General features: G+C 49.2%; 1 protein-coding gene across 1 annotated transcript in view; it reads right to left on the reverse strand.

The window, feature by feature from the left end:
* The window catches only part of PANK4 (pantothenate kinase 4 (inactive)), a 482,323-nt gene that overhangs the window by 154,928 nt on the left and 299,503 nt on the right, over positions 1-27,892 (reverse strand). The window contains exons 11-13 of the mRNA XM_086921549.1: positions 22,620-22,732; positions 22,108-22,195; positions 2,104-2,255 (exon numbers count right to left, since the gene is read on the reverse strand). Of these exons, the coding sequence (XP_086777675.1) occupies positions 2,104-2,255; positions 22,108-22,195; positions 22,620-22,732 (353 nt within the window). The remainder of the gene's footprint in view (positions 1-2,103; positions 2,256-22,107; positions 22,196-22,619; positions 22,733-27,892) is intronic.

Raw genomic sequence — 27,892 nt, forward strand, 5'->3', positions numbered from 1 at the left:
GGACAGTTTGCCTGACTTGTGCCTCTTGAATTGTGTGTGGTATACATTTCTGTAAGTTATCAGGAAGGCCATTGTGGAATTTTGCGAGTAGAGTGTACTCTCTGCTCAGTATAAAGAGTATGTTTAGCTTTAGCATAGCATAGCATACCTGAATACATTGCACTATCCGATTTGAGGATTGGGGTTCCTAAGTGGGACTTTGTAAATGCAATAGAGTTGCTTTGTTTCTTCTCATCTTGCATAGGGATTTGCGCATGGTCAATGTAATACATTGAAGCACTCTAACATCTAACGTATGGAATGCACTTTCTGCCACTGAATAGGAGTGTACAAAGTCGATGGGCAAGGTGACTGTGTCATAGAATGGGGAGACCACTTTTGACAGGAAATGTGGATTCGTCCTAAGGAGGACTTGATCGTTAAAGACAAGGATGAAATTGATTGCTGCTAGAAAGGCATCTTTTGATGAGATGCATTTTACCTGGTAAGAGTTTTATGGCTCACAAGGCTTCACATGGACTACATTAAGACCTCATGCAGGAATCAGTGGGGTCCTTTAAGGAATACCCCCTTTTAAGTCCTTTTACGACTGAGATTTCAAATAAAGATCTATGTTGTTTGCTCTGCATATAAGCAGCTACTGCTGCTAAATGGAGCAAACAGATGAAAATGGTAGCATTGATTTCTGCAAATGCCACAGATAGCAGATAATACGCCTCACTTAGTTTGGCAGACTGTCGTCCGGGTGGCACAAAATATTAGCTCTGCTACTCTGGCAGACTACCACCTGCCAAATGTAAGGATCACCGCTGGCCCAGCAATGAGCTCTGTACGTTGACTGGAACCACCATCATGAAAGTTCCTGTAAAAGGTACAAAACGTTTGTTGGATGGTCACCAGCAATTTCCACAAAACTCCCCCCAAATGTTTTTTTATCTGCAGAAGCAAACTCCCAAAGTGGGAGTTGTTATTAAGAAACAAAATACCAATGAATCCCTTCATCCATGTAGTTTTTTCCCCAGGTAATGGAGGGTCATAATGTTAATTTTTTTTAGGGCCCCCGCCACTGGGTTTTACTGGGTGGCAATGGACAGAAAAAAGGATATCACACTGCCCACCCTAAACAGGAGGGGTTGTGTAATGCCCTCCCTCCGATGACCCCTACTTCCCTGGGCCATCAGAGGACACTTTCGGTCAACGGAGCCAAACAGGAGCAGAATTGACAGAAATTAGTGGTCTACCATACCTTAAATTGGGCAGGCTGACCGTCATTTTGGCAGACAGGGTAATCCATCGCATTCGCAACAGGTTACCCTGTCCTCCAAACTACAATGTCATGAACCAATGCCAGCACAGGTTGTGTAGGTCTACTAATGAGTTTATGAACAAATTTCAATGCAGGGAAAAACAAGATGGGCCCTTTCTCCACAAGCCATTTCCTCCAACAAGTCATTTTTATACGGCCTGGCACAGAAGAAAAAAAACATCTGGTCTCAGCTTGGAATCAACTTGCCATCTCCAATATGCCATTCCGGTGTCTAAAGTTGAACAGTTTGCAGCTCCACTTTTCTGGAGCTTCAAAAGCCATCTGAACAAAACAATTGGAGGAGGAATCATGGTGTATTGTGGGTTTCAGGGAGGGATCAAGAGTAACCTTGAAACGAAAACTAGAAAAAAACTTGTAACATTTGCGCTCAGCCCTATACGGCAGGAGTGTCCAAAGAACGTGATCTATAGATCAATATTCTACACACAGTAGTTTACAGCGGTCTGGTCAAGCCAGTTACAAATGCTCTTAACTTAAAGAATCTAGCACTCCAAAAGTTTCAATATTATTTATATTGCTAATGAGAACACAAACAGATTCACAACCGAGAAGAAAACGTTCTCTCCTTCAGCGCAGCATGATTCTGGAAAAGGAAACCTGAGCCGATTTTTATTCAATAGGTCTACATATAAAAAGGACATAAACATGAATCAAAAAGTCAACAAACAATTTTAAGACGGATTTATCTAATTGGCCAACGTACACAGCCAAATCTATGAACAGCACAGAGTCAAAGGAGAAAGATGAAAACTGATTTGAAATTTGTTATCACCTACTCTGAGACAGCTTTCGCGCCCCAGTCAAAAACGTTGCCAGCCAGCAATCCCTTCACCAGGGCAAACTGCCTCTCCTCCCAGCCCAGGGAATCAAGAGATTTCACCACTTTCTGGAAATATTTTAGCGCAATGTCATTTTCCTTTTGCTTTACCTGTGGAGAGAATGAAAATCACAGAGTTTACAGGGAGAAAATGGATGTACCATGTGCATTTTGCCTGCAAGTCTCCCGAACATACCATCTTCATTAACTGCATTGCAAATGGTTAATACTTAAAACAGACATCAGCATGTTTTCTAGCTAATGCAGGAAAGACTATGTATCACCCCGTCTTGAGTTTGAAGTTTCTGCTACTAAATTGTTATGCTATTATTATTTCTATCGTGCTAGTCAACAGGCTCATTGCATCGTCGTTCATTCTGAATTTGGGCGCCCTTTTATGCAGATATGGGATTATCAATCAGACTGGAAGAACCATTGTTGGAGTGTCTGTTTTGTTTGTGGTTAGTTGTTTCTAGTTAGTGGAGAATGAGTAAAATGTTAAAGTTAGAAATGTTTTTTGTGAATTAGCACGAAAGTTTTATGTGCATGGGTCATTGTGATAGAGGACTTTCCTTTTTCTCTGACAGAATAAGCTGCTATTTATACAAGCATCACAAACTCAGCTGGCATCTTATGATGCAATGCGTGAGAGGGTTGTTATGTATTTGTTAATATTATATTTGTGTTTCCAAGGTTTATGTTAGTGTGATGCAAAAGTGCTGTTGATTTGGCAATCCTTTGCTAACAAAATAGAGGTGGTAGTAAGCATGAAAGTTAAGTTTTGTCTAGCATGTGCTGTTTTGAGAACGAGATTGGAACAATTATCTGTGGTAATACTGCTTGCTATAAATTGCTGTAGGATGTTCAATAAAAAAATAAGGCAAAAGTTACTTACACTGTAAGAATCCGCTCATAGAATATAGTGCTGTATACACATGATCTACATAGCCTTGCCACTTAGTGTTGGGCTCGGATGTATGCAAGTTGTTTTTCTTGGAAGAAGCCTTTCGTCTCACAAGATATATAGTGATTCCTCTCTTAGTAGGCAATGCGCATGGGCACAGACTGGAGGGACAAGTGAACACAATATGATGCACATGCGTATGATGCAGATTGTCATTAAAGAAAGAAGAGACCTGTGATCAGATCCACACGTGTCCAGCGAGGAGGGTGGGCACATGTGAACCTACAGCACTATATGTTAGGAACAGATGCTTTTAGATAAGGTAACATTTTCTATTCGTAGCATGTGTTGATGTTGATACACATGATCTGCACAGACTGTAAAGCAGTACCCTTCCCTTTGTGGTGGCTAGCATGTGGATGATACAGATGTATGAAATAAGGTCCTTAAACCGGTCTGGTCAACAATAGCCTGTTGCCTGGCTGGAACATCCACACAATGGTGTTAACTTAACGTGTGCAGGGTTGATCACATAGCTGCCTTCTTATGTTGGTTTGGGGGATATTTCACATTAAGGTCATAGTTACAGCGTTTTCTGGGTATACAGTGCCCATGGTGTGACACGTGGGATCTTTTTGATTTAAAATAGCATGTCTGGATACATTTGACTATCCACCTGGTAATGTCAGCCTTAGATATAGGCAGGTACTTGTGGCTTTAGGCAAAGGCAAAAAACAGCTGGTTTCTTTGGCACAATGGCTTGGTTCTGTCAATGTAATACATGAGCACATTTAACATTTTGGGAGTGGAGCGCTCTCTCTGCTACAGAGTAGGATTAGGGGACTAAGATTGGGAGCACTATGGTCTGGTTACGTGGAAAGGAGAAACCACCTAATGAAAGAACTTAGGATTAGACTGGTGTCCTTGTGGACCGGAATAAAGGTTTCCAGCATTGTGAGGGTTTGTATCGGTATACACCTGTTACAACGCAACTTTTACAACTACCTACTATTACAACGCAACTTTTACAACGCATACCATTACAACGCATTGCGCTGGGGGGCGCTCTAGGATAGGGAATAAGTATAATTTACTATCCAACACCTTCCCTAGTGTCCACGGGGACTGGAGTTAGAATAGTAAATTATACTTACCACTATCCAGCACCTCAAAGCGCTATGCGTTGTAATGGTATGCATTGTAATGGTCGCGTTGTAATAGTAGGTAGTTGTAATGGTATGCGTTGTAACATGGTACATCCGTTTGTATCATAGGTAAGTTAGTGCAATCAAAAAGGCCACCTTCCATGGGAGATACTAGAAAGGACTGGAATGTAGGGGCTCAAATGGGGGACCAGTATGGTCTGGTGAGGGCAATATTTTAGTGTCCCACTGGTGCTGGGGAAACCTTAGGAGGAATAACTCTGCAAGACCTTCCATAAAGGCTTTCACCACAGGGAAGAGGGAAGTGTGTCTCTATTTTGCATGTAGGCTGCTATGGCTGCTAGATGTAGACATACTGAGGTCTAGGCTAGGCTTTTTGAGATGGAGCAGGTAGCAGATATCCTGGACCGCCGGTTTTAGGGGGTCTATCTTTTTGGCGATACAATATGGACAAATCACTTCCACTTTGTCTGACAGCAGCATGGGGGAAGGTGGATGAGTGCCCCACTGTTTTGATAGGTAGTACATGGAAGTCACGTTCTCCGTCCCATCTAGGACAACTTTGCCCTGATGAGTGGAAGGAATGCTTTGAGAGCAAGGCGGATGGCCATAATCTCAAGCTAGTTTATGTAGTGGCCGGCTAATGGCGGTCCACATACCCAGCACGGTGATCTGAATGATATGAGCACCACACCCAGCTTGGGAAACGTACATGGTAATGGGGACTTGCAGAATGGGGTATTGAAAATGTCCTCCCCCGTAGCAGTTTGTTGCTCTTCCACCAGAGTAGGAGTGATTCACGCTGGCCTTTACCAACACTAGATCTGACACTGACCCTCGGGTTCCAGCCATTGTGGAGCAGGGCACATGTATAGCCAGCATGGGGCACAATACTGATGCAAAAGGCCATCATGCCAAGCATGCACATTGCTGTTCTGACTGTAAGATGACGATGCAGCTGAACAAAAGTTAAATGTTGCTGGAAGGCTTCAAATCTATGTGGACTAGGGAAGGCCTTGCCTGTAATCGCATTCAACACCGTCCCCAGGAAGGCCAGGATTTTGAGAGGTTGTAAATGGGATTTGGTTACATTTATGTGAACCCAAGGCTGCGGAGATGGGAGATCCTCGCCTTCGGGTGTTTTAGGCATAGCTGCCTGCTTGTGCATTTGATCAGCCAGTTGTTGAGGAATGGGAGAACATGGAAGCCCCCTCTCCTTAGGTGGGCATCGCCCAATGCTAAGAACTTGGTGAAGGCACTTGGGGCAGTGATGACACCAAAGGGAAGTACTCTGAACGGGTAAGGACAGTCACTTACCACAATGTACAGGTAGCGTTGGTGTGAAGGATGAATAGGGATGTGGGAATAGGTTTAATGCCGCCCTGTAGTCGCCTTGTTGTAGTAGAGGTATCACATCCTGCAGCAACAAAATGTAGAAACTTTTGGAGAGGATTTATCTTTTGAGAGGCTTGAGGTCTAGGATGGCCCTGAGGAAAGACGCCCTTCTATGAAATTAGAAAGTAAAAGGAGCTCATCCCTGTTGGTAGGGAGTGCACTGGATCAATAGCATCCTTTTGAATGAGCACTTGTAGCTCTTTCTTGAAAATAGTGAGATGATTGCAGCTAAGAATGAGCCTGCAGGGTGGTATGTTGGGCGTGTGAAGTACTAGGCAGTAGCAGTGGAAGACCACTGCTAATGCCCACTTGTCTGATCTGATTTCCGGATATAATCACACAAATAGGGTTCCTCTTCTGGTGAGAGAGTAATACTTCAGTAGCATTTAAAGTGGATACGTCAGACAAAATAAGCATCCCTTATCGGATACACAAGCCCTCGCTCACCAAAGTGGCATGCTTCGCCATCGGCCCGTGCTCCTAGCTAGGTGGGCACTGCAATGCCCTGCAGGTCCCAACAAGGGAGCTCTTTGCTGGAGATCTTTTTCTTACCAAAGACTGCCTAGGAAAAGCAGTTGATTAGTGTCCTACACCTAGCATGAGAGAAGGATGAAAGGTGGGGGGTGGATTAGGAATAAGTGAGAATAAAATTGGGTGTGGGTTATCAATAGATTCTTCTTTATTCATCACACTGAACCGAGAAGGATACCAGTGAATCCCATGGTCATGAAAGGTTAACATGATTCTTGCTTCAATCTTCTCACAAACAGTCAATGGCAATTGGTAAGGACCGGTTATCGGTACCCCTAATCTACCTAGTTGTCAGTACTATTCCAGTGAGTGGTCGTTCATGTAGTAGGTAAAAGGTAGAAATGCGGCAATAATTAAAAAGAAGTCACAGAGTTGGGATTATCTCTGTATGACCTGTAGAAAAGAAGAAAAACAATAAACTAACATTAAAAAACATTTCTGCCGTAAACATATAATCATGGGAGGCAGATTTGTGGAAAAATTATCATCATCATCATGCCCCAGTCATGCAGCAAAAGTGAGCATTGCACACTGCAAACAAAGCGTGGTCACGCAGCAGTACTGATCATATTCTTCTTACCCGTTAGCAAAAGTGAATGGGCCCCTAGAATGCCTTTCAGCTGCTACCGGATCTCCCCAACTCTTTTAGAGAGCATATATTGAGCACAGATAACAAATCTTAAATCAAGACATCTCTTCTCAGCGTAGCTAATTTTGGAGCCATAAAATGGAGTCCTACTCATATGGGATAATCAGACAGCGTGGTGGAGAACTGATGCACTCACCTGCATCCTGAAAATAATTGTTGCTGCAGTGCTGTGCAGTGGCATGCTGATGCGGCGCATAAAATCATCATTATAATGTTTCTGCACCCCACATCTGTATGAAACGAATTTTGGTGGCGTGATTTTGGCCACCAAATTGGGTGAGCATCGTACGACTAAACATAAAACATTGAGTGAAACCTTCTTTTTGTACAGGGATAGTTTTGATGGTAGTTACACAAAATAAGATTAATCTGTGGTGTGAAAAATAAAAAATAAAGTTGTGACCATACATTAACAAGCACTGGCGTTGCCAATAGGTCTCGCAGTAGGAAAGTTGGAGCTATTACAATTGCAAATAACAATGCCTTTTATTTTTGTTTTCATTTTAAAAACATAAAGGGCTTTGTCATTTACAAAACCAATAGCTCCAACTTTCCTACTGCGAGACCTATTGTGCACTGCACAGTGTGGGTGAAAGTGGCACTGCGTGTGTGTGTGAGTGGCTTTGAGTGAGTGGCGTTGCGTGGGTGAGTGGCGTTGCGCGGGTGAGTGGCGTTGCGCGGGTGAGTGGCGTTGCGCGGGTGAGTGGCGTTGCGCGGGTGAGTGGCGTTGCGCGGGTGAGTGGCGTTGCGCGGGTGAGTGGCGTTGCGCGGGTGAGTGGCGTTGCGCGGGTGAGTGTGGCGTTGCGCGGGTGAGTGTGGCGTTGCGCGGGTGAGTGTGGCGTTGCGTGTGTGAGAGTGGGCTTGCGTGGGTGTGAGTGGCGCTGTGTGTCTTAAAGTGGTGCTATGTGGGTAAAAGTGGCACTGTGTGGGTGTGAGTGGATTTGCGTGTGTGAGTTGCGTTGCGTGTGTGAGTTGCGTTGCGTAGGTGAGTTGCGTTGCGTAGGTGAGTTGCGTTGCGTAGGTGAGTTGCGTTGCGTAGGTGAGTTGCGTTGCGTAGGTGAGTTGCGTTGCGTAGGTGAGTTGCGTTGCGTAGGTGAGTTGCGTTGCGTAGGTGAGTTGCGTTGCGTAGGTGAGTTGCGTTGCGTAGGTGAGTTGCGTTGCGTAGGTGAGTTGCGTTGCGTAGGTGAGTTGCGTTGCGTAGGTGAGTTGCGTTGCGTAGGTGAGTTGCGTTGCGTAGGTGAGTTGCGTTGCGTAGGTGAGTTGCGTTGCGTAGGTGAGTTGCGTTGCGTGGGTGAGTGGCGTTGCGTGGGTGAGTGGCGTTGCGTGGGTGAGTGGCGTTGCGTGGGTGAGTGGCGTTGCGTGGGTGAGTGGCGTTGCGTGGGTGAGTGGCGTTGCGTGGGTGAGTGGCGTTGCGTGGGTGAGTGGCGTTGCGTGGGTGAGTGGCGTTGCGTGGGTGAGTGGCGTTGCGTGGGTGAGTGGCGTTGCGTGGGTGAGTGGCGTTGCGTGGGTGAGTGGCGTTGCGTGGGTGAGTGGCGTTGCGTGGGTGAGTGGCGTTGCGTGGGTGCGTTGCGTGGGTGAGGGTGGCGTTGCGTGGGTGGGGGTGGCGTTGCGTGGGTGTGGGTGGCGTTGCGTGGGTTTGGGTGGCGTTGCGTGGGTGTGGGTGGCGTTGCGTGGGTGTGGGTGGCGTGGGTGTGGGTGGCGTTGCGTGGGTGTGGGTGGCGTTGCGTGGGTGTGGGTGGCGTGGGTGTGGGTGGCGTTGCGTGGGTGTGGGTGGCGTGGGTGGCGTTGCATGGGTGAGTGTGGCGTTGCGTGGGTGAGTGGCGTTGCATGGGTGAGTGTGGCGTTGCGTGGGTGAGTGGCGTTGCGTGGGTGAGTGGCGTTGCGTGGGTGAGTGGAGTTGCGTGGGTGAGTGGAGTTGCGTGGGTGAGTGGAGTTGCGTGGGTGAGTGGAGTTGCGTGGGTGAGTGGAGTTGCGTGGGTGAGTGGCGCTGCGTGGGTGAGTGGCGCTGCGTGGGTGAGTGGCGCTGCGTGGGTGAGTGGCGCTGCGTGGGTGAGTGGCGCTGCGTGGGTGAGTGGCGTTGCGCGGGTGAGTGGCGTTGCGCGGGTGAGTGGCGTTGCGCGGGTGAGTGGCGTTGCGCGGGTGAGTGGCGTTGCGCGGGTGAGTGGCGTTGCGCGGGTGAGTGGCGTTGCGCGGGTGAGTGGCGTTGCGCAGGTGAGTGGCGTTGCGCAGGTGAGTGGCGTTGCGCAGGTGAGTGGCGTTGCGCAGGTGAGTGGCGTTGCGCGGGTGAGTGGCGTTGCGCGGGTGAGTTGCGTTGCGTGGGTAAGTTGCGTTGCGTGGGTGAGTGGCGTTGCATGGGTGAGTGTGGCGTTGCGTGGGTGTGAGTTGCGTTGCGTAGGTGAGTGGCGTTGCGTGGGTGAGTGGCGTTGCGTGGGTGTGGGTGGCGTTGCGTGGGTGTGGGTGGCGTTGCGTGTGGGTGGCGTGGGTGTGGGTGGCGTTGCGTGGGTGTGGGTGGCGTTGCGTGGGTGTGGGTGGCGTGGGTGTGGGTGGCGTTGCGTGGGTGTGGGTGGCGTTGCGTGGGTGTGGGTGGCGTTGCGTGGGTGAGTTGCGTTGCGTGTGTGAGTGTGGCATTGCATGGGTGAGTGTGGCATTGCGTGTGTGAGAATGGGCTTGCGTGGGTGAGTGGCGTTGCGTGGGTGAGTGGCGTTGCGTAGGGGAGTGGCGTTGCGTAGGTGAGTGGCGTTGCGTAGGTGAGTGGCGTTGCGTAGGTGAGTGGCGTTGCGTGGGTGTGGGTGGCGTTGCGTGGGTGTGGGTGGCGTTGCGTGGGTGTGGGTGGCGTTGCGTGGGTGTGGGTGGCGTTGCGTGGGTGTGGGTGGCGTTGCGTGGGTGAGTTGCGTTGCGTGTGTGAGTGGCATTGCATGGGTGAGTGTGGCATTGCGTGTGTGAGAATGGGCTGGCGTTGCATGTGTGAGTTGCGTTGCGTGTGTGAGTGGAGTTGCGTGGGTGAGTGGCTTGCGTGGGTGAGTGGCGTTGCGTGGGTGAGTGGCGTTGCGTGGGTGAGTGGCGTTGCGTGGGTGAGTGGCGTTGCGTGGGTGAGTGGCGTTGCGTGGGTGAGTGGCGTTGCGTGGGTGAGTGGCGTTGCGTGGGTGAGTTCCGTTGCGTGGGTGAGTTCCGTTGCGTGGGTGAGTTCCGTTGCGTGGGTGAGTTCCGTTGCGTGGGTGAGTTCCGTTGCGTGGGTGAGTTCCGTTGCGTGGGTGAGTTCCGTTGCGTGGGTGAGTTCCGTTGCGTGGGTGAGTGGCGTTGCGTGGGTGAGTGGCGTTGCGTGGGTGAGTGGCGTTGCGTGGGTGAGTGGCGTTGCGTGGGTGAGTGGCGTTGCGTGGGTGAGTGGCGTTGCGTGGGTGAGTGGCGTTGCGTGGGTGAGTGGCGTTGCGTGGGTGAGTGGCGTTGCGTGGGTGAGTGGCGTTGCGTGGGTGAGTGGCGTTGCGTGGGTGAGTGGAGTTGCGTGGGTGAGTTGCGTTGCGTGGGTGAGGGTGGCGTTGCGTGGGAGTGTGGCGTTGCGTGGGTGAGTGTGGCGTTGCGTGTGTGAGAGTGGGCTTGCGTGTGTGAGAGTGGGCTTGCGTGGGTGTGGGTGGCGTTGCGTGGGTGTGGGTGGCGTTGCGTGGGTGTGGGTGGCGTTGCGTGGGTGTGGGTGGCGTTGTGTGGGTGGCGTTGCGTGGGTGGCGTTGCGTGGGTGTGGGTGGCGTTGCGTGGGTGAGTTGCGTTGCGTGTGTGAGTGGCATTGCATGGGTGAGTGTGGCGTTGCGTGTGTGAGAGTGGGCTTGCGTGGGTGTGAATGGCGTTGCGTGGGTGAGTTGCGTTGCGTGTGAGTGGCATTGCATGGGTGAGTGTGGCGTTGCGTGTGTGAGAGTGGGCTTGCGTGGGTGTGAATGGCGTTGCGTGGGTGAGTGGCGTTGCGTGGGTGAGTGGCGTTGCGTGTGTGAGTGTGGCGTTGCGTGTGTGAGTGTGGCGTTGCGTGTGTGAGTGTGGCGTTGCGTGGGTGAGTGTGGCGTTGCGTGGGTGAGTGTGGCGTTGCGTGGGTGAGTGTGGCGCTGCGTGGGTGAGTGTGGCGCTGCGTGGGTGAGTGTGGCGCTGCGTGGGTGAGTGTGGCGCTGCGTGGGTGAGTGTGGCGCTGCGTGGGTGAGTGTGGCGTTGCGTAGGTGAGTGTGGCGTTGCGTAGGTGAGTGGCGTTGCGTAGGTGAGTGGCGTTGCATGGGTGAGTGTGGCGTTGCTTGGGTGTGAGTGGCGTTGCTTGGGTGTGAGTGGCGTTGCGTGGGTGTGGGTGGCGTTGCGTGGGTGTGGGTGGCGTTGCGTGGGTGTGGGTGGCGCTGCGTGGGTGAGTGGCGTTGCGTGTGTGAGTGGCATTGCATGGGTGAGTGTGGCCTTGCGTGGGTGTGAGTGGCCTTGCGTGGGTGTGAGTGGCGTTGCGTGGGTGAGTGGCGTTGCGTGTGTGAGTGGAGTTGCGTGGGTGAGTGGAGTTGCGTGGGTGAGTGGAGTTGCGTGGGTGAGTGGCGTTGCGTGGGTGAGTGGCGTTGCGTGGGTGAGTGGCGTTGCGTGGGTGAGTGGCGTTGCGTGGGTGAGTGGTGTAGCGTGGGTGAGTGGCGTTGCGTGGGTGAGTGGCGTTGCGTGGGGGAGTGGCGTTGCGTAGGTGAGTGGCGTTGCGTAGGTGAGTGGCGTTGCGTAGGTGAGTGGCGTTGCGTGGGTGTGGGTGGCGTTGCGTGGGTGTGGGTGGCGTTGCGTGGGTGTGGGTGGCGTTGCGTGGGTGTGGGTGGCGTTGCGTGGGTGTGGGTGGCGTTGCGTGGGTGAGTTGCGTTGCGTGTGTGAGTGGCATTGCATGGGTGAGTGTGGCATTGCGTGTGTGAGAATGGGCTGGCGTTGCATGTGTGAGTTGCGTTGCGTGTGTGAGTGGAGTTGCGTGGGTGAGTGGCGTTGCGTGGGTGAGTGGCGTTGCGTGGGTGAGTGGCGTTGCGTGGGTGAGTGGCGTTGCGTGGGTGAGTGGCGTTGCGTGGGTGAGTGGCGTTGCGTGGGTGAGTGGCGTTGCGTGGGTGAGTGGCGTTGCGTGGGTGAGTTCCGTTGCGTGGGTGAGTTCCGTTGCGTGGGTGAGTTCCGTTGCGTGGGTGAGTTCCGTTGCGTGGGTGAGTTCCGTTGCGTGGGTGAGTTCCGTTGCGTGGGTGAGTTGCGTTGCGTGGGTGAGTGGCGTTGCGTGGGTGAGTGGCGTTGCGTGGGTGAGTGGCGTTGCGTGGGTGAGTGGCGTTGCGTGGGTGAGTTGCGTTGCGTGGGTGAGTGGCGTTGCGTGGGTGAGTGGCGTTGCGTGGGTGAGTGGCGTTGCGTGGGTGAGTGGCGTTGCGTGGGTGAGTGGCGTTGCGTAGGTGAGTGGCGTTGCGTGGGTGTGGGTGGCGTTGCGTGGGTGTGGGTGGCGTTGCGTGGGTGTGGGTGGCGTTGCGTGGGTGTGGGTGGCGTTGCGTGGGTGTGGGTGGCGTTGCGTGGGTGTGGGTGGCGTTGCGTGGGTGAGTTGCGTTGCGTGTGTGAGTGGCATTGCATGGGTGAGTGTGGCATTGCGTGTGTGAGAATGGGCTGGCGTTGCATGTGTGAGTTGCGTTGCGTGTGTGAGTGGAGTTGCGTGGGTGAGTGGCTTGCGTGGGTGAGTGGCGTTGCGTGGGTGAGTGGCGTTGCGTGGGTGAGTGGCGTTGCGTGGGTGAGTGGCGTTGCGTGGGTGAGTGGCGTTGCGTGGGTGAGTGGCGTTGCGTGGGTGAGTGGCGTTGCGTGGGTGAGTGGCGTTGCGTGGGTGAGTGGCGTTGCGTGGGTGAGTTCCGTTGCGTGGGTGAGTTCCGTTGCGTGGGTGAGTTCCGTTGCGTGGGTGAGTTCCGTTGCGTGGGTGAGTTCCGTTGCGTGGGTGAGTTCCGTTGCGTGGGTGAGTTGCGTTGCGTGGGTGAGTGGCGTTGCGTGGGTGAGTGGCGTTGCGTGGGTGAGTGGCGTTGCGTGGGTGAGTGGCGTTGCGTGGGTGAGTTGCGTTGCGTGGGTGAGTGGCGTTGCGTGGGTGAGTGGCGTTGCGTGGGTGAGTGGCGTTGCGTGGGTGAGTGGCGTTGCGTGGGTGAGTGGCGTTGCGTGTGTGAGTGGAGTTGCGTGGGTGAGTTGCGTTGCGTGGGTGAGGGTGGCGTTGCGTGGGAGTGTGGCGTTGCGTGGGAGTGTGGCGTTGCGTGGGTGAGTGTGGCGTTGCGTGTGTGAGAGTGGGCTTGCGTGTGTGAGAGTGGGCTTGCGTGGGTGTGGGTGGCGTTGCGTGGGTGTGGGTGGCGTTGCGTGGGTGTGGGTGGCGTTGCGTGGGTGGCGTTGTGTGGGTGGCGTTGCGTGGGTGGCGTTGCGTGGGTGTGGGTGGCGTTGCGTGGGTGAGTTGCGTTGCGTGTGTGAGTGGCATTGCATGGGTGAGTGTGGCGTTGCGTGTGTGAGAGTGGGCTTGCGTGGGTGTGAATGGCGTTGCGTGGGTGAGTTGCGTTGCGTGTGAGTGGCATTGCATGGGTGAGTGTGGCGTTGCGTGTGTGAGAGTGGGCTTGCGTGGGTGTGAATGGCGTTGCGTGGGTGAGTGGCGTTGCGTGGGTGAGTGGCGTTGCGTGTGTGAGTGTGGCGTTGCGTGTGTGAGTGTGGCGTTGCGTGTGTGAGTGTGGCGTTGCGTGTGTGAGTGTGGCGTTGCGTGGGTGAGTGTGGCGTTGCGTGGGTGAGTGTGGCGCTGCGTGGGTGAGTGTGGCGCTGCGTGGGTGAGTGTGGCGCTGCGTGGGTGAGTGTGGCGCTGCGTGGGTGAGTGTGGGCTTGCGTGGGTGTGAGTGGGCTTGCGTGGGTGTGAGTGGCGTTGCGTGGGTGGCGTTGCGTGGGTGTGGGTGGCGTTGCGTGGGTGTGGGTGGCGTTGCGTGGGTGTGGGTGGCGTTGCGTGGGTGTGGGTGGCGTTGCGTGGGTGTGGGTGGCGTTGCGTGGGTGTGGGTGGCGTTGCGTGGGTGGCGTTGCGTGGGTGTGGGTGGCGTTGCGTGGGTGAGTTGCGTTGCGTGTGTGAGTGGCATTGCATGGGTGAGTGTGGCATTGCATGGGTGAGTGTGGGCTTGCGTGGGTGTGAATGGCGTTGCGTGGGTGAGTGGCGTTGCGTGGGTGAGTGTGGCGTCGCGTGGGTGAGTGTGGCGTCGCGTGGGTGAGTGTGGCGTCGCGTGGGTGAGTGTGGCGTCGCGTGGGTGAGTGTGGCGTCGCGTGGGTGAGTGTGGCGTCGCGTGGGTGAGTGTGGCGTCGCGTGGGTGAGTGTGGCGTCGCGTGGGTGAGTGTGGCATCGCGTGGGTGAGTGTGGCATCGCGTGGGTGAGTGTGGCATCGCGTGGGTGAGTGTGGCATCGCGTGGGTGAGTGTGGCATCGCGTGGGTGAGTGTGGCATCGCGTGGGTGAGTGTGGCATCGCGTGGGTGAGTGTGGCGTTGCGTGGGTGAGTGTGGCGTTGCGTGGGTGAGTGTGGCGTTGCGTGGGTGAGTGGCGTTGCGTGGGTGAGTGGCGTTGCGTGGGTGAGTGGCGTTGCATGGGTGAGTGGCGTTGCATGGGTGAGTGTGGCGTTGCGTGGGTGTGAGTGGCGTTGCGTGTCTGAAAGTGGTGCTGGGTGGGTGAAAGTGGCACTGTGGGTGTGAGTGGCTTTGCGTGAGTGAGTGGGGTTGCGTGGATGAGTGGGGTTGCGTGGATGAGTGGGGTTGCGTGGATGAGTGGGGTTGCGTGGATGAGTGGGGTTGCGTGGATGAGTGGGGTTGCGTGGATGAGTGGGGTTGCGTGGATGAGTGGGGTTGCGTGGATGAGTGGGGTTGCGTGGATGAGTGGGGTTGCGTGGGTGAGTGGGGTTGCGTGGGTGAGTGGGGTTGCGTGGGTGAGTGGGGTTGCGTGGGTGAGTGGGGTTGCGTGGGTGAGTGGCGTTGCGTGGGTGAGTGGCGTTGCGTGGGTGAGTGGCGTTGCGTGGGTGAGTGGCGTTGCGTGGGTGAGTGGCGTTGCGTGGGTGAGTGGCGTTGCGTGGGTGAGTGGCGTTGCGTGGGTGAGTGTGGTGTTGCGTGGATGATAGTGGGCTTGCGTGGGTGTGAGTGGCGTTGCGTGTCTGTAAGTGTTGCTGTGTGGGTGAAAGTGGCACAGAGCCTTTGATGTGGCCTGGCGCAGGAGAAATGCTGCTGCTGCTAATTAAATATAAAAAGTGTTTAGGGACTCACGGCTGCCGAGAGTAACAAGGCAGTGCTGGGAGGGGGGCTGCGCACCAACTGAAGTGCTCTGGTTGCATGGCCTGCGGCCGGCCGTGTGAAGTGATAAGCCTTTGAAGTACACAGGCATGCTGTGACGGAGGTGTGAGAGGTCTGGCAGGGAACAGATGGTCTGGCTGTGAAGCAGGGGGCGGGGCAGCGCTGGGGAAGCCTGTGGGAGGGTGATTGATGCCTTTGATGTGGGGAGGGAGGAGAGCCTTTTGCGAGCCTGCAGGAGAAATGCTGCCGATGCGCGTGCATGTTTAATCAGGTGATTCACGTGAACTTAAAGAAAACCGCGGCTGAAAGCCCATGGTTTGAAGAGGATTTTGGCCACTTGAATTCTCGTTCCCTCAATGCCCTTGCGCGCATTGTAGGTCACGAGACCTAAAAAACGTCTGTGACAAAAACACTTATTTGTGAAAATAGTTCTCCTTCTGAAAACATTTTTTTATTAAAAAGGTCACGTTGAGATGGATGTATGCTGTTACAATGCGATCATTTAGATCACGGTACATAACATCGGTGTTTTTGCAACGCAAGTTGTTACAATGACTTGCACTGTAGGGCTCTGGATTTAGGAATAGTATGATGTACTATTCCAACTCCAGCCTACGTACAGTAGGGAAGGTGTTGGAACAGTAAATATCACTATTCCTTAGTCTAGAGCGCCCTCCAGTGCAAGTGGTGGTAACGACTTGCGTTGTAAAAGCAGCAATGTAAATGTATTGCATTGTTTTGACCGTGTTATTAAGGTCGTCTCCCCGTTGGGATGTAGGATGTTACAACGTGATTATTTAGATCGCGGTACATTACATCGTTGTTTTTACAACGCAAGTCGTTACAACGACTTGAGCTGTAGGGCGTTGGATTTAGGAATAGTATGATTTACTATTCCAACTCCAGCCTACGTACAGTAGGGAAGATGTTGAAATAGTAAATAACACTATTCCTTAGTCGAGAGCGGTAACGACTTGCGTTGTAAAAGCAGCGATGTAAATGTATGGCGGTGTTTTGACCCCGTTGTTAAGGTCATCTTCCCGTTGGGATGTATGATGTTACAAGGCGATCATTTAGCCTCCAGTGTATGTCGTGGTAATGGCTTGTGTTGTAAAAGAAGCGATGTAAATGTATTGCAGTGTTTTGACCGCGTTGTTAAAGTTGTCCCCCCGTTGAGATAGGTACCTGATTGGACTGTATAAAAAAATGGAGAGGGCGGACCTTTACTGTTTTTCCACTGACTGGAGTCTCCTTTCTTTATTAAGGAAAGAGCATATTAAGGCACACCACCCAGGGTACATACATACAGAGTGGTTGTAAATTAAGAATACTCCAATAAGGGTGATTATTTAGGGCACTTATATAGGGCATGTGGCATATGTCAGAGTTAACAGATGTGACTGCCGCAACTTAATGGCCTATTTAAAAACACAGTGGCCGTCCTGTAGACTTTAACACTTATCGTAGGATTGGTTTACAGGATCCTTTACTAGTAACGTGTCATGCATGGTATTTCATCATTATGCCCATGAAGATCTGTGCGGTGTTTGCAAATACAGCATTGTTCTTTGTTTAGAAGTTTCTTCTGTATATCTGGTCCCTCACACAGTTGCTCAAGAATAATACACTTGAAATTATTAGGGGTGTGATTTTTCATGATCTAGTTGTTCTTAAGTTTAGTGGCTGTGCAACGGCACCTGATTGTGCTACTATGTTCATTAATCCTTGTTTTGACTGGTCTGGTAGTCATGCCTACAAGAGAGCAAGTTGCATGGGCATTGAATCAGATTAATGTAGATGATGGTGTTACAGCTTGTATGTGTCTGTAATTCCCATTTTTCTGGTATACCTAAATCAATTTATTTTGTAATCTCCGTGAGATGACAGATGTAACAATCCCCACATGGGTAGTGGCACTTAATCTTTGGGGGATCCTTGGCCAACGTGTGTTGTGAGATCGTAGATCTACGGAGTCTTGTGTATACTGGTTGATCTCTCACATTTTGTGATCTTTTAAAAGGTTTAGGTAAGTCTAATTCCCCCATATTTACGTTGGTCCACTGTTTGTAAATGATCTTTTTGAGATGATAGGAGCTCAGAGGGAAGGTCGTTACACAAGCGGACCAGATGATAATTGGTCCTGATGAATTGCCATGGACTCTTTGTGAGCAGATTGAAGCAAGAAACATTTTGACCATTCTTCATTGGTATCCTTCTTGGCATTGCGTGATGAAGGGAAGACCTACTTTTCCTCCTCCGCCGAGGTGGCCACTTAACTCTGCAAGCAGTTCAAATCAAACCGACATCTCCAAGATCACCCTTTGGTTCACCATCACAGTCCTCGCATGGCAATCAAGGCCAGTCTCTGGGGGACGCGAGGGCCCATCCGGACTATGACTGACTGCTTGTGCGGAGCTGCCCTTCTCTTTTCTAACACCTACCCATAATACCTCCGTTGCCACCAGCTGATGACGATAGGAGGAGGAGAGTTCCATTACTATGCGTCTCAGACATCATATTTCCCTGATGAATGAACATATATATATGTGGCCTGGGTCACATCGAACAAACCACTACGAACACTGTGGTATCATATTTGCTTTAGTGTGTGTCGTAGAGTGCTACCAATCCACAAGGTGTGTATCAAAACTTTGGTCTGTTCTTTTTGCGCTGCTTGTACAATGCTTGGTGCCTGTATTTCTTTATTGCCAAAACGGGTTTGCCATCGAGGCTTAATGTAGCTGACAGTTGTATGTGTTAGTGTAGGTAAGGGGAGGGAGGATATAGGTTTGGGTTTTGGTTTACATTTTTGTACATCATTTGTGCTGCAACTGTACACTTCACTACTTTCTATGTCCACCTAAATCCAATACCACACACCATATTCATTATATGTATATGCAGTGATGGTACCTCATCGGAAGACCATCTCTCTAATGTCCTGGAACATTTGAGGTCTGAACGACCACCGTAAGGCACATAGAGTGCTTGTCTATTTTAATTTACACTCCACTGATATCGCTCTTCTGCATGAGATGCACCACTCTCCGAGGCACGTCCAGGACTTTGCTCAAAAATAGGGTCCCTAGCAGTTCTTTTCCTCATACAGTACATATTCACTGGGGCTTGGCTTCCCCGTTTGGCACGCATATTGATTGAAGATCGCATCAGTTCTATTCATACGCAGAGGAGACAATTTCTGATTCCGATTGGATCCGTAGAAGCTGTAAGGCTGGTCCTAGTGACATTATATGCGCCAAATATCGTCTCTCTCTAATTCTTTCTAGACATCCTTGCTATATTGTGACACTCTGGGATTTGATACAATATTATGGGGAGGAGACTTCAATCTGGTGTTAAATCCAGACATTATAGCACGGGTTCACAATGTTATCTTCATACTAATTCATTGAGAATCTTAGAAGACATTATCGATGTCTTTGGACTGCGTGACTTCTGGTGACAAGCACATCCCTCCGAAACGGACTATACACATTCCTTCTAGCCACATCATTTCTTGTCTCAATTGGATTATTTGTTATCTACACCGGACTCTGGGGCATGTGCTATAGAGATTTCCCACTTACTACATACGCTCCAGGATCACTCTCCAGTCAAAGTACAGCTGTTTCATAGCATAGCATTTTCCCACAGACTCTCTCTTAGCCCAGGTCTTCTGTGATAAACTACGTATGGCCATAATTGAATTCTTCCACTTAAAAAAGGGACAATTGAAAAACATGCCACGCTATGGGAGGCCTTTAAATCCTTTAAAAGGGGTCTAGAATAAGCTAAACATGCAGGCATCCTCCGGGATACATGGAGACCACTTGCATCACTAGAGCAGAAGCTCAAATACCTGCAGTCCACAGCTACTCCCATTCTGTCCCAGGAAAGAATGTATGAACAGTCCGACTACTTCAAGAGTTCCGAGACCTAGCAGAGCATAAGGTATGTTACCTTGGCAAATATGCTCAGGCTCGCCAATATGACAAGGGAGATCAGCCAGGTACAACCTGGTCTTGGCTTTTCCATCATGACAAGCGGCAGGAGAAAATATATATACTATTACATCCCAGAATGGATCGTCATTGGTGGACAGAGATGATATCTCTGCAGAGTTTGGTACTTATTTATGAAACAAGACATGCACTCTGGTGCACATATACACGCCTACCTAGATGAGGTAGCCTAGGTTTGGCTGGATCAGGGCCATCAAAAGTTTGAGTCACCCTATATCGGTGGTGGAAACAGTTGTTGCTATAAAGGCCCTAGCTGGGGGCAAGGCAGCAGGGTCTGATGGTCTATCAATCGATTTTTACAAACAGTTCAATAATATCTTAGCTCCTCACCTTTTGGAGGTTTCTGTGGAAGTGCTTACTCACGGTGTACTTCTTCCAACCCTGCGTGAAGCAGTAATTTCTGAGCTCCCTAAACCGAGCAGAAACGGACTACTGTATCTCTCATAGACCCCTCTCCTTATTAAACTGCAATAATAAAATCCTATCTAAAGGTATTGTGACTAGGCTTTCTCTATTGCTTGACAAAATAGTTTTCCCAGTGCAGACTGGCTTTGTACCACACCGATCTACTTCCAATAATCTCTGTACATCATTCACTGTTTTGCATCGACTTGCCCCACAGCTCGAGGCAGCAGCAATACTACAGGAAGCTGAAAAGGCATTTGATTCCCTGGCTTGGCCATTCCTTATGGTAGTACTTCGGCGATTTGGGATCCCAAAGCCTACCTGGTCTTATCAGATTGCTTGATATACACCCTACTGCCAGGTTTACAGTGAATGACCAATCTGCACTATTTCAAATACAGAGGGGAACCCAGCAGGGTTGTCCACTATCGCCCCTGCTCTTTATATTAGCTATGGACCCCCTGGCCTGTCACCTCCAGGAGCGATACTTACATAGAGGGTTGTCTTGCCATACTCGGAAACTCTTATAGTGAATCTGTACAGATTATATTCTGTTTTTCGTTAGGCGCCTGGAAGCAGATGTGTCCCCATTAATTTGAGAAATTATCAGATGTAAGCACTCTGGTGTTACGATCAACTGGGATAAAACTGACATTTTTCCACTTCCAGCTGGCATAGATCTCACTAGGCTATGCCCACTGGAATACCAAGTTTGGTGTATCACAGATTCAGGTAAATACTTGGGAATAATCCTACACAAGGAGGTGGAATTGATTATTCTTTTAAATTACGGCCCAGCCATATATACCCGGCAATGCCAACTCGACACCTGGGCAAGCAAAGCTTCCATTCTCTCTGGCAGGATGAGTGGCACTGTTAAACATGGTGGGTCTACCCAAATTTCAATGTATTTTCCAAAATATTCCAATCCCCCTTAACAAGCAGTTCTTCCATACCTTCAAGTCCCAACTAATACATTTTCTCTAGGCCAGCGAGGCCACTAGGAAAAGCTAGGAACCATTGTTCCTCCTGTACGAGTGTGTGAGCTTTGAGGTTCCCGATGTTGAACTGTATTATAATGTGGCACAGTGTCACTTAACGACTTATTGGTAACATCCTGACACGCGTCCCCTACCTGAAACTGGAACGGGGACAGGTAGAGGGCAATCCTCTGATGACCATCCTTCCCCAGCAGCGACTGGGACCCAAACAGAGGTGAGAATGGTTGCTACAACAAACTGGGCTTGGCACATATGCCACAGAGCAGGAACTCGCCTTTTAACACTCCCTGGCAATCTCCCTTTTAAACACCCCCTTCCTTCCACTCCCCTTAGAAAGCACTGTACAGACAACCCTGCATAAGACGGCATGACATTGGATGAGCTGGGCCACATATATGTGCAGGGGCAGTTTCTTATGCTACAACAATTTCAGGCTTGGGGCAACCTTACAGTTTTATATATTTTTACAAGACTCTGTGGTACAGTCTAGGTACAGATTCTGAGTTATCCAGCTGGACCGATGGACTTCCCTACACCGACACGATTGATAACCTCCACAGATATGACAAGATGGGTATTTAGATTAAATGCCAGTGTGTTGCCCACTGAGAGGGTAGGGCCATGCCAGCCAGACAAGCATGGGATGGTGACTTAGGAGTACCGCGATCTGATTCTTACACCTCAAATACTTACACAGGGCCTATAGTTCATCAGCTCGTAAGCACCACATAGGCGGATCACGCCCTCAAACTGTACATATTGAAGTGCTGAGCATGCAAGTTATCTTCAAATGACATGGGAGTGCCCTTCATTTCAATCCGATTGATGGGGAGGAGGGGTGGTACTTGCCCCACTGAACCAAATGATATACTATCACCTCATCCACTTGTAACACTACTTGGATACGTCAAAGAAATTCCCAGAGGAATCAAGCGTTTCACTGCAATAGTTATGCTCTAGGCCAAACGTATGGTTGCAATGTACGGGGAAGCCGCAACACTCCTAGAGCGTCTGATGGGATCCTAGACCTGACAGTCTACAATTATCATATAGAAAAATATATTGATGCTTCAAATAACTTCCCAGCCAAAAGATATAGGGAGTCCCCTCCAAACGTATATATTTGAACAGGCCACTAACAAGCACGAGCCTAGCCAAGGAAGGGCAGATACACATACATCAGCTAATGATGCGCCAACCTCTACTCCAACCTGAAAGCTACGTTTATACTTGCACCCAGCGAGACTGGGACAAGGGATATGGGATATGAAGAGAGACTGGACAGAACCTGAGTGGTGGGCCTTGTAGTGCTTAATATATCTTCCATTTTGCTTTAATATCCTTGTCAGTGGATTTAATTACATCCCGATGTGCCATATTACTTGATGGTATAATGCAGATGTGGATCACTGTGGCTAAAACTGTGGTTTCAATACAGCGGACTTCAGAAGTATACTAAATGTACTGAATTGTTTCTCTTTGAACGCAATTAAAAAAAAAAATTTAAACAACACAGGTACTGGAGATCAGAACAGCTAAATGTGCTTTTTTCAGCACCTTTGAAATCACAACTACGTGGATTGTCACTTATATGTGCATGTATACATAAGGCAAGCTTGACTTACCTTGGAGTAAGGATCTGGGAAGTTGAATTCATTTAAGCAATGCTCCCGTGTATCCAGCAGACTTCGAACTGTAAGTGATCCATACGCACTATCAAGAGAAGGATAAAGAAAAGTTGTCAGGTAAAGGAAAGATGGCTACAAGCTACAAAATCGAAAATGGTGCTTGCGCCATCAGAGTCCGGAATACAGCAGTCATGTACGAACAGTTTTGTTATGGGGTAGAAGTAGGAGAATTACGACTTTCCTCCAACACCCTGAAAAACACATTTGACCTCTAACAGTGATCCTCCAGGAATACTAGATTACATTTTCAACCATAGTACTGACACATTAGGCCTCAACAGCTAGTTTTCACACCACTGACACTTAACTTTAATGCCCTCACAATTTTCACTAACGTTGCATGTAATCTACGTAGGTTTCCAAGATCTCAGAACTATTTCACAACTTGGTCCCTCAAACCGTATATCTTAGGTTGCAGGTCATAAGGGGTATTGTAGTTACAGTCTTACAATGGTTGGTGCCGTAGCGTCTGAAGTTTATTCCAGTACTTCTGTTTGAATTTCTCTGCCCGCTCCGCTGCGTCACTGGACTCTGGCTGGCTAGCAATTGCCCTCTTGGTTACCTGGCAAAACAAATAAAGAAACAAAGATCCATGGAAAGATTGCCAAGCAATGCATATTCTGTAAAGTAGCCAATAAGCACTTAGGATAACACATGTACATTATAAATGGCATCCAAGGAATAGTCATTGTCCACACAAGAATGACATAACATAAAACATGCTAGTGTGAGACAGCCACAGGATACTTAAAAATAACCATAATAGGGGTGAACATCCTCAATGCCCAAAGTTGGAGAGAATTGAAGAGATGAAAGTTTGAACCCCATCTAATAACATCAAATGCTGGATATACTGGTAGAAATTATCCCTCAGAAGCAAAGGGCCAATTTCATACTGGGCCTTCATGAAGGTTTAAAAATCGTATATAGGCTGTATTACAATGGAAGGCATCTATTAGTCATCCAGCAGAACAAGGGTGCCATATTTTTCACAGAGAATACTGTTGAATCGAGATTTTGGTGTTGGGGAGGAAGAGAGGGAGCACATCATTAATGTTACTGTACCCTAGTTCAGTAGAGATTTATATAAAGTCTCAAGAAACCTACCATTATTGGGGTGGGGGTAAGCTCTGCTCGGCCGGCAGAATTCGCTGAGTTTTGCCAGTGCAGAGTTCCCCAAAAATTCTGTTAAATGTTTCTCGCGTGCGGCTCGCCAACGTTAAGTTTGCAAATGAGAAAAATTGAGCTCTAGGATGAGTCCCGGCGTAAATTCTCAACACAGGTGATGGTGGTAGGTCATCACCATTCACGGTGAGACTGCTGCTCCTCTCGTAGAAAATCTACTTGAGCAGCAGAGAGAAGCAGCACCTGGTGGCATGGAGCATGATGCCGATCGCCCTGATTTTACAGCATGGAACAAGCTCTAGGGGCCGAAAATCAGCACAAGCAGGGCAACGTGCCGAAAAACCGTTATTTGCGTCTGTGTAATATCGCAGGTTTTTTACGCAACTCCGCAGTATTGCGTTGGGTAAAACTCTGCAAGTTCCACCCACCTCTAGCTAAAAGGCAGGAATGGTAAAACTCATTGGCATGTTCAAAAATGGAAAAAGCCAATTGAAATGGGCTCTGCTTTTGTTTTTGGCATTAACTAGGGCAGAAGGGGTAAACGTGTGTGGAAAAGTTTTTTAGCCTGCACCCGAAATTGCACTGTGCTTAATAGTTTAATAAACGTTATTCTTTTGTGTGCTGCCTTGTGATGGGACCTGCTCGGGCCCGTGTAATAACAATTCTGTGAAGATGTACAAAATCTGTGCAGTGACCGCAAGGAGCAATAATGCAGACGCCTAGGGTTCCTTCCAAAATATGTAATCAATTAAAAAAATTCAATACGATAAAATACTCACTTATTTTGATGCTTTATCTGAAGGTATAATTTTCATTTACAACTATTCAGATATTGAAACAAAAACAAATTCACATAATTTTTCTTGGTCACTAAACCATGAACAATGTTACATCACATTGCGTTGTAGAATTCAATTTCATCCTTTCAGCTGAAATGAAAATTATACACTCAGATAAAGAACCCAAATAAGTGAATGTTTCATCGTACTAAATTTTTTTTAAATGATTACTTTTATTGGAAGGAAACCTAGGTGTCCGCAGTTGTGCGCATTGTGGTCAATGCACAGATTTTGGCAGCTTCACAGAATTAACGAAGGCCACCCGTTTAAATGAAAACCAAGGATTTCTTGTTACTACCGGAGTAGCACAGGGTGTCAGGCATTCTGGCGCAAAAAGAAGTCCGGTTGACTTTCAAACACAACATCACTAATTGTATGGCTTGAGCTATAACAAAATTGACCTATCCAGGAGCAAGTTACTTCCTTACATGGCCTATCTCGACAACGACTCGCTGCTGAACCCAGCATGAGTATTATCCATGCATGACCAGTGTTCCTGTGTGCTACACCTTAAAAAAGACTTAAGTGTTTTTGGCCACATTAAAATAGAGAGGCTGGTAGAGCTCCGAAGGCACCCTGCAAGTCTGAACCCAATGGGACAGGAGACGTGTTTCAGGGGGTAGGGAAGCAGGTGGCAAGTAAGACTCCTAACTGACCCGGAATTTCTGAAATGTCAGTCTCAAACATACTACTATCAAGCGGTCAGTTGTCAACAATGTTAAATACTGCTCGAAAATCATGCGGGGCATGACACAAAAATAATCTAGACAAGAATATAAACTAAGAGACTACACTTGAGTGATGGTTATGTGTATGCACGCAAAATAATTTGGAGTGGGTGAGAGGCGTGGCTCAGTCTTCCTATAGAAGAAAACAGACCAGCATGTTTCTCGAGCAGCAGATTATAAAAAGCCACATGTAAGCAGTCTCAATTTTGGCAGAAAGGAAAATGAGGCAAGAGGGAGGGAGAAAGATGGATGGAGTAGGAGAGAGAGTGCGTGAGTGTAAGAGAGGTAGAGAGAGGAACACAATGTAGATAAGTGGAGAAATTCTAGTTAGAACTCAGGCTTCCTGGATCCTTAACAGGCAAATTAAACACTGGTGCGCATCTCCTCACTTCGAAAGTATTGCAACTCTGCAGATATTTACTGAGGGTATGCTAAGAAGGTCCAGGACCGGTTTGGAGACCCCTGATCTAGACCAAAGGTCACCAATCTGTGGGGCGCAACCCCCAGGGTGGCAGAGTACTGGGAAGGGGCACTTCCAAGCCTAACTTCTGCCTGGAATACAAAACGTGCTCTTCATTTTGGACAAAGTCAACTGGGATCATTAAAATGCTTCAGCTGAAGTTAATGGAGTGTCATGTGCTGTAAAACGAAGAGGCCCGGCAGACAGGTAAAACAATCCTTCAAATAAGCCGCCTTGCCAGTGTGCCTTTCTTTCCTGAATGAAATGCAAATGCACATAAATAGGCCTCATACCCCATGCCTGTGAGCGGCAACAAGGCCCCTCCGACAGCAACGCGAGCCAAGGTGCGCCCTCTCCGTGCGCCCCCCCCACTACTCCAGAACCAGCAAGTCTTCTCTTTCCCTCCCTCCCCTCCCTCCTCCACCCCACTCTCTCTCTCTGCTGTTTCTCCGCTTCCTCAAGTGCTGTGCGAGGTGCAACGGCAACAGCTTGGTATTTAATTTTCTTTTTTGTTTTATTCCGCAAACTCGTGAGACTGCGAGTCACCATTTATTTATTTTTTATTTATTTTTAATATTTATAGAGCGCTGCATTTACCCATGGGCGTCTTGGCGCTAATAAACCATTTATTTAAGTACAGAAATGTGAGGTAGTGAACCAGTTAGTTGAGACAGATGTGAAGGATGAAATGATTATTGAGTGAACAACCACGTTTTCAGAAGTTTACGGAACTGAAGGAGCGTGGCACTTTGTCTGATGTGAAGAGGCAGGGTGTTCCAAAGTCTGGGGGCCGCCACCAAAAAGCGTTGGTCACCCCAGGTGACTGTTTTGGTGCGGGGGACGACCAGTTGACTGAGTGTGGCTGATCGTAGAGCTCTGGTGGGTTTGTAATATTGTAGTTGATCTTTTAAGAAGTGTGGTCCTTGATTATTAACTGCTTTAAACACAATGCAGAGGGATTTGAACTGAATTCTTTTTTGTACGGTGAGCCAATGAAAATCCTTTATATTTTTGGAGATGGATTCAAACTTTGTTTTGCCAGAAAGCAGACGAGCTGCCGCATTTTGTATGGTTTGAAGTTTGGTAATTACTCTGGTTTGAGCATTAAGGAATAGCCCATTGCAATAGTCCAAGGATGAGAGGACAAGGGCAGAAACAAGTGTCTTGATGGCAGAGTCAGGGAGAAAAGGGCGTATTTTCCGGATCATTTTTAATTTCAGATGTGCCGTCGATACTGTTTTGTTGGCGTGGTTCATGAAGATTAGACCATCATCGAAGATGACTCCGAGGTTCCTAACCTTCGAGGTGGGAGTGGGAGGGGTACCGAAGGTCTCTGGCCACCAACTGGTAGGCCAGGCTGGTAGGAGTGGTCCAAAGATAAGTACCTCGGTTTTTTCCGAATTTAGCTTTAGGCAGTTGGTGGCCATCCATTCTCCTATATCTAGGAGCCCTTTCTGAAATTTTTCAGCTACTTGCTCTCCATCCCCTGACAGTTTGCACATTTTCCCTTTGCACAAATCGTGTTCCGCAGTGTAACTGTTGACACTGCGTGTACGTTTGCCGTAGAGCCCCAATGGACGATAATGTTAAAATAATCACATCACAGTGGCCATTTCGTTAGGGCGATAGAAACGACCAAACAGCAAAATATCATTTTGCCTGGTGCTCCAAAAATCATTCTCCTGGCTCTATTTCAGGAGCAATGCAAACAAAGGATGACTGGGGAAGGGTACTTGACAATTGCATTTTTAAAGTTTTTTTTTGTTATCTGAGGAGGTTTGCTTAACTAAGGTTTAAGCAGAGATCACCAAGGCATCTGCTTTCCAGGCTCTCACGCACGTCTTCTCATTCCCTCCACTCCCTCCCCCACCCTCACCCTCACCCCACTCTGTGCTGTTCCTCCGCTCCCTAAAGTAGCAGATGATGGATTATGTAGCAAATGCTGCAAATCTACAATTATGCAAAAAAATGCAGCGGTCGCACAATCCTAGTATAATGCCCTTCTTGAATAGGCTGCATTAGTAAAGTTACCCCCATAAAGTACTGTTATGAAAATGAAGTCACTGGAGGAGATGCTGTTTGTGTTGCTAGTTGTGAATTTAAAAAGCATACACAGAAATACTGCAGAGCAAAGGGCCAGGAAAGGCTTCCTTTCTAGGCTCAGGGAGCAAAGGCTCCCACCCCAGGGGTCAAGAAACATGACATGGTGGCAGGCTGGTGTGTACCAGTCAGGGAACCCACCAGTGGCTGGTAGTTTTTCAGGGGATTACTCTAAGATGCCCTCTGAGTGCATTGCATAATAAATCCCACACTGGCATCAGTGTGGGTTTATTATGCTGAGAAGCTTGCTACCAAACTTCCCAGAATTCATTAAGGCCATTATGGTGCCACTCACCCTGCACTCACGGGGATCACTCTGCATTCACAATGCACTTGCGCTGTTCACCCTGTACCTCACCCTGTAGTCACGCAAATAAACTCTCTCGCACTCATTTGACACTTCACCCACCTCTCCCAGTCACTGCTCAATCTGCAATCTCACTCAAACAAGTCCATCACTAACCATGTAT

This window comes from Lissotriton vulgaris, chromosome 5 (genome assembly GCF_964263255.1).
Source record: "Lissotriton vulgaris chromosome 5, aLisVul1.2, whole genome shotgun sequence".
Taxonomy (NCBI): domain Eukaryota; kingdom Metazoa; phylum Chordata; class Amphibia; order Caudata; family Salamandridae; genus Lissotriton; species Lissotriton vulgaris.